Source organism: Agrilus planipennis, unplaced genomic scaffold (assembly GCF_000699045.2).
Source record: "Agrilus planipennis isolate EAB-ADULT unplaced genomic scaffold, Apla_2.0 scaffold35, whole genome shotgun sequence".
NCBI classification, from domain to species: Eukaryota; Metazoa; Arthropoda; class Insecta; order Coleoptera; family Buprestidae; genus Agrilus; species Agrilus planipennis.
In genome coordinates this window covers 1,774,845-1,781,774 of record NW_020438957.1, presented here as the reverse complement: position 1 = coordinate 1,781,774, position 6,930 = coordinate 1,774,845, and the positions used below count along the sequence as shown (strand labels likewise).

Below are 6,930 nucleotides of genomic sequence, written 5' to 3'. Positions count from 1 at the left end.
CATGATTGGAGACCTTGCTTCTCCACATTTCCCCTTTGATTTACCTTCTCCATGTACATTTATTATGTTTTAATATAAACCTGTTAAAACAATTTAATATAATTAGTTGTATGTTCACTAGATTTGTTATTTTATTATTAATGATGATTACCATTGTTAGCACCCTGCGTCCTATGAATTTTTTGACCAGCTCATTACAAGCATTCTTGGAAATAAAAACATGTCTGGTTGCTACAAGTAGTTGTCCATCGAATCCAAGGATATCATCTCAAAGCAAATCTATATACAGAAAAAAACATAAGTCGTTAAAACCCAATCTATACAATAACAAGGCAAAAGTGATAATTTTTTTAACAGAAATTTAGATTTTTAAAAGCAGAATAATGGTTTTCAGGTTTATTTTACATATTTTGACTATAAAACGAAGGCAAATTTCCGCGGCGTGGTCACATCCATATGAAAAATCTAAAAACATCCTCTAAATCTGTTTTCAAAATTCAAAGATTCTAACAAAACCCTAATTATTCAGCCTCAAATAAACCAAGAATATATTACAATTAACATTAGATGAGTGAACAGGCAAAAAAAGACTTATGCTGGAGCACGAAGCCAACACGCTCATTCCCATAAAAAAAATCGAAGCAACGCTAATTGAAACCAATCAAACGCTAAATTAAAACGCATTCCACACAATCAAATGAAATTTGAATAAGTATTAGGACTAAATACCTTTAGGTGTCGTTTCTATTTATGAACAGCAAAAATGGTGGCATATCCTCCTTTCCGAAACCGAAGACAAAATGAAGATCGTAGATAGTGAAGACGAAACGAGCCGGAAGCTCATAGATGAAAACTTCTCCTATACCTATAATTCATTGATAATTGATTTTATAGGTGCGTTCAATTATACTAACTCACTTTAATTCGTAAATTAATAGAAACTGATACACCATTACAGAAAATTATCCTTATAAAACTGCAAAACTTAGTGTATTTTAACTACTTGTATCAATTTATAATAAATTAATTTTATTCAAAATAAGGTTAAGACTATCCATGACGAACCACAGAATGTGATTACATGCACCATTAGATTACAGGAATGGTCTCATTTTTGTATTCTGTATCTATTGTTATCTTGAGTATCTGTGTCATGTCTGTTCCCATTTTGAGACGGTATGNAAAAAAATATATATTAACGACAATATTGTATCAATTCATGTAATAACAACAAATGTACGCATTTCTACAAAATTTCACTGTTTCATTCAAAAAATTGTAAATTAATTTTAAAGTTAATCCAACTATTAAACTTTGTTCTTAACGAATGAATTCAATATTCCATTCTGAAAGTTTATCTTCACACACATTTAAATAGAAACAGTTATTTCTCGGTGAAATAATTCAAAATCACAGCTAATTTTTCCATTCTTGTGCCAACAAAAGGGGCATGCCATTCTTTTACGAGGGGTTGTTTTATCACTAAAACTCCCTTTCCTTTCATTGGAATGCAATTTTTTACATTACTTTTCCTTTGAAACAATAGCTATTTCTGATTAAGAATCGTCTATCTCCTTTACTATTGTTAGCTTATTACATTTTTATACCTTCATAACAATTTTCTCAAAAAAAGCTAACAGTTTTTTGTCCGCATTTGTAACTAACTCAGAAATCCTATAAAAAAATGTAATGTGCAGGATACGAGATAAAAATGCCCAAATTAGAGAAATATACAAAACAAAGTGAAAAATATTCATTTACATCAACACTGTTGTGTTGTAAAATCATAATTACTTTCATAGACTGCTGATGTATCAAATATATTTAGATTATTTTATTAAAATCCGAAAATTTAGTTGCTTACAAAATCCGACTCACACTGTAACATTTCTATCTTTAATTAGACTACAGCGCACTCATTTTATTTCCCGCGAAGGCATTATAATTTAAATTTAATTCTTTTAAACACTGCTCATAATTGCTAGTCCTTCATATATGCAACCCACTGTACTGCAGAGTATTCTCATCGTCAGACAGCAGTAAGAGTTATACTTCTTTCAGTAGTCTCCGTTTTCAGAAAAAGGGTTTAAAATATTCATTAGTAAATTTTAGCCACAATTTTATATGTGTGTACCCCATTAATTTATCGAGAAATAAAAAGCGATGTCTTTAAATTAAAGTTTGAAAGTGCACCCCGGTAATTTCAACTACAAACTCCTTTTAAGTAATACTCTACAATTTTGAAAGTTTCACCTCGTGTAATACAGGATTAATTTATTTATAAAAAAAACAGCCTTAATAGGNATTTTTAGTTTGTTTATTAAGGGAGAAATTCATTTATCAAGAAATAAAAACGATCAGTTACAAATTCATAATTTGTTTACAACAAATTCTATGTCGCTAAACCACTTGTTTTATTAACAAATACATTACAACTGATGCAATTAAAATTTACGATTTTTCGCATGTGATCAGTTACAAATTCATTATTTGTTTATAACAAATTTCCTAGGGGTCATGAATGCTTAAAAAAGTTTCTTTTCTAGGGCGCTGAACTGAAATATATTACAATTGTTATTAATTTTTTACGATTTTTCCTTTGAAATCGGTTATAAATTGAAAATTTGTTTATAATAAATTTCCAAGAAAAAATTATGCCATGAAAAGGCTTCTTTTCTGTGTCGCTGAACTGCTGTTTTATTTTCAAATATATTTTAATCGATGTTATTAATTACCTATAATTTTTTCCTTGAAATTAGTTATGAATTCACGATTTGTTAATAATAAAAATTATAACATAACTGATTAAATATGCTTCTTTTCTGTCACTGAACTGCAATTTTATTAACAAATAAATTACAACGGGATGTTATTAATTTTTTGCGATTTCTTACTTAAACTAAATTCTAATGCTTTATGCTGTACAATTGCAAAAATTTCTCTTTTATCAATGTCTAATTATCTTTCATAAATGTTGTCACATACCTCTGTTCTGGTGTCACTCAACACATACACCATACAACTAACATGTTGCCTGCTAGCATAAAAGGCAAAGACAAAAGGCAGTTCCACGTTTCCTTTAAATACTACCATGTTGTGAATTGTTGAAAATAAATTGCATAATGTTGTAAGCTGTAGGCGTCAACAACAGGTCAAGTCCATCGTCCATGAAAAATACTCAGAAGGTAATCTGGTACAAAAAGATGAACTTATACATTGATGAAACTCGGTAACTACTTAATTTGACCACCTTATTATAATGTGATATTCTAATTAGGACATACATTCTTACCTTAAAGATATACAAAATGTTTCCAAGTGAAGAAAACAAGAATAAACTAAGAACTTAGCATCGTACAGATAGCCATCAGAGGATACTTAGTATTATCTAAAGAAACTTCAATATGCTTTCAATAACAGGCCAATCTGTAGAAATTATGAGAAAAGGAATTAGCTATACTATTAATGAACAATACATGAAAATCAGCAAACAAAACCAACTGTAAATTATAAAACGTAACATATACACAGCAGAACAATAGATACACAATTATCCATGGAACAAGAGAATGAGCATTGGATACGTTTGAAAATTAATCAATCAACAAATAAAATATGGTAATTCAATTACAGATTTTGAAATTCTACCTATATTAAATACACTTTAAATACACTAACATCAAAACACAATAGCCAGGTGACATTTCACAGATACTCAGCAAAACAATACTTACACAATTACCCATCTCATAGATAATAGATTACCCATTGAACACGAGAATGAGCTTTGGATACGTTCAAAAATATCCATCTATCATCAAATAAAATATTGTATTCAATTAATTTTTAAAATTCTGGAGAATGGTTTTTTAATATGCTGACACATTTCCAATTAATTTAAAATAATGTGTTAGTTTATCAAATTGAATTCTTAAACCGTATGCAGTGCAGTTATTCCATTACCATCAAACCATCCACAAATACAATTTACTACTGAGCAACAACAGAATGAAAGGCGATATGTTCAAAAATTATAGAAATTCAATAAAATATACCATTGTTAATTTTAACTAATATCTCTTTACATTTAAAAAGTCATTTGTAGGTAGATTAATTTTAAATATTTGAATAAAATGATCCGGACACATTAAAGGCTTAGTACATAGATGCTTAGTATTATTCAAGTGGCCAACAGATAAGATATAAAGATAAAAGATATTTGGTTAAGATATAAGAGGTTATGTTTATTGTATTCATTTAAATTTGTTATTGCAAAATGAATTATATTTGCTACTGTTAAATATTGTTGTGTTGTAAAAATGTCGGTTATTAAAGAAGAAGATGTACAGGAGCTAAAGTCTCGTATGAAATTAATATCAGAAGCAGACCCTTCACAATACCATAATGAATTTTCAATAAGACGATATTTAAAGGCATTTAAAACTACTGATGCAGCCTTTCAGGTATTAATGCAATTAAAAAAAAATTATACAAATTGTTAGGGGGAATAAACGTTTTAGGGAATTTTAAAGACAAATAAATGGAGAAAGGAATACGGTGTAGACCAATTAACAAATGAAACCCCTACTGTTGTCAGCAACATGAAAGCTAATAAAGCCAGAGTGTTAAGACATCGTGATTTACAAGGAAGGCCCATTATTTATATTCCTGTAAAATATCACAGTTCTACAGACAGAGATATTGATGAATTGACAAAATTTATTGTTTTCTGCTTGGTATGTTCATACTTTTTTTAAGTTTTAAATGTAAGTAAAACTAATTAGAATTAGAATTTTATATCTAAATAGGAAGAGGCAAGTAAAAAATGTTTTGAAGAGGTTATTGACAATTTTTGCATTATATTTGATCTGAAAGACTTTAACCTGGGATGCATGGATTACCAAGTTTTAAAAAACTTAATATGGTTATTTAGTCGTCATTATCCTGAAAGATTAGGAGTTTGTTTAATTTTAAACTCTTCAGCTGTATTTTCAGGGTGTTGGGCCATCATAAAAGGATGGTAATTATTTTTTGTAAATTTAAAATAGAAGAAAAATTTGTCGTATTATACATACATATTTTTGTGTTCTTCAGGCTAGATGAAAACACAGCAAATAAAGTAAAATTTATTGGCTCTGAAATGGAACTGTGCAGTTACCTAATACCCGATGTTCTTCCAGTCGATATCTAACAAGTGAACCAAAAATGTTTATTGATAATCTTCTTCCTATACTTGTCTTTTTAACATTTTAAGGAAAATATGTAAATATGTAATGACAAGAAAATTAGAATATTATGTATGTTAAAAATGTGCTCTCTTACTCTTAACGAAAGATATTTGCCTTTTAAACAGTATCTTAAACTCCTAATTTTACGTTTTTGTTTACAGAAGTATATATACATTTCATGTTCATGCAGACAAATTTACTCTTGAAATTATAAAAAGAATATTCCGTTATATTCTCTCCTTCCTGTTAATTATTAGAGCACATTTCTCATCCATATATTATGAATAAGTTCATTTACTTATTTCCAATATATAATATTCACAAAAAAGTATCAAGTAATTTTACTTATATTTCAAATAAAATAATTTATGTTGAATTTTTGGAATTATTTGGTTGAAAATTCCTTTCACACTTTCAAATTAGTAGGGGATTTTTACTCTGCTGCTTTATAATCAGAATTAAAACGCAGTATTATAGAAAATTAAGGGATTACCTGTTTTTATAATCGCATTGGAAACTGGAAGGGAAGACGCTAACGATATTTAAAACATGGTCCTCAAAAATTTAAGCTGGAGAAGTATCTCTTAATTTCCACAGCAATCATAAGGACACGTGTCCATGTTATATGCTTATGTCCAAACGATGTCAAATCTTGCTGTTTATTACTGATCCCTTTGAATTTAAAACATAAAACCTAAGAAATAGAAGAAACTTACAATGTTCAAGTAAAATATTTTCAATAAACTGTCCTCATTTAATATCTAAAAATAAGACGCAAACATAAATAAAACAAAAAACAAATACTAGTTTAAAAAGCAAACATTTTACTAGAAAAAAGGAATCTAACATATATCTACTAACAATATTTTGCATTTGGTAGTCTGAGACCTATAAAAGTTCCAGTTACAGAGAAAGTCATTATATTAAATGCATTTTATTATAATTATAATGTTAACATTAGACAGTGCTTCATTTAGTACAGGGCAGCTACAAAAAACACATTAAAAATAAACAATAGTCCATTATCTTCAGATGACATGCAGAAGTTGTCGTATATCGAGACCCAAACCTTAGAAGCAACTTCGGTGGGAGGGAGATGAAATTAACAGGCCTTGAAACATCATATATGTATATCTATATACCGCATGTGAGATTCTCGACAATGTTTCTTTTTTATTTAATTTTTCCTAAACGAGATCGACGAATACGAACGACGACGTTTCGTATATCTTTATCGCCGTCAGCAATAGCATCAGCAGCGTTCTGTTGCCGTTTTCCCAATTTTTCCTTTTTTTAATTGCCATAATACTGTTGAACCGTGTGCACCAATATCACAAGCAAACTTACTTTCCTCTTTCTATTTTTACCGCGTTCTCATAAATATAACTTTCTTTCTCCATAATACAGCGCAAATCAATGTCCTTATATTTATTACTATTTACAAGAAGACAATTATAATTATTACTCTACAAAGAAATAAATACTTTTCATGAAAATTGCACAAAAACAATAAAACATTATTTTTACATTACAGGATTTAGGTATGTATGTATGTATACGTAGTAGACAGTGAATGGACGAAAAATATAATAAAAATAAAATAATAAAAAGGGGGAAATAATGAATACGCGCGTATGTTTTCGTGTATATCTGTGTGAGATGCGTGTATGAATTAACATTTATAGTATATTTATATAATATA

At 28.8% G+C, this 6,930-nt stretch overlaps 1 protein-coding gene and 1 long non-coding RNA gene across 4 annotated transcripts; one reads left to right on the top strand and one right to left on the bottom strand.

Annotated features, from left to right (window-relative positions):
- Positions 1-423: 423 nt before the first annotated feature.
- On the bottom strand, positions 424-3,750 carry LOC108744779. 3 transcript variants are annotated; one of them, XR_001939008.2, is made up of 4 exons: positions 3,679-3,750; positions 3,293-3,426; positions 2,986-3,190; positions 424-865 (listed from the first exon to the last, which is right to left on the bottom strand). It is a non-coding gene; the product is annotated as an uncharacterized LOC108744779 (long non-coding RNA). The 3 variants fall into 3 exon arrangements; XR_001939006.2 differs by having other exon boundaries at positions 425-865; positions 3,649-3,744; XR_001939007.2 differs by lacking the exon at positions 424-865 and adding an exon at positions 1,244-1,674 and having other exon boundaries at positions 3,649-3,744.
- A 296-nt stretch (positions 3,751-4,046) lies between these two features.
- Positions 4,047-5,559, top strand: LOC108744771 (CRAL-TRIO domain-containing protein C3H8.02). The gene is made up of 4 exons (XM_018480681.2): positions 4,047-4,463; positions 4,521-4,736; positions 4,809-5,020; positions 5,095-5,559. Exons 1-4 carry the CDS (start codon positions 4,320-4,322, stop codon positions 5,189-5,191), a joined length of 669 nt encoding a protein of 222 aa, XP_018336183.1. The 5' UTR covers positions 4,047-4,319; the 3' UTR covers positions 5,192-5,559.
- Positions 5,560-6,930: the final 1,371 nt, after the last annotated feature.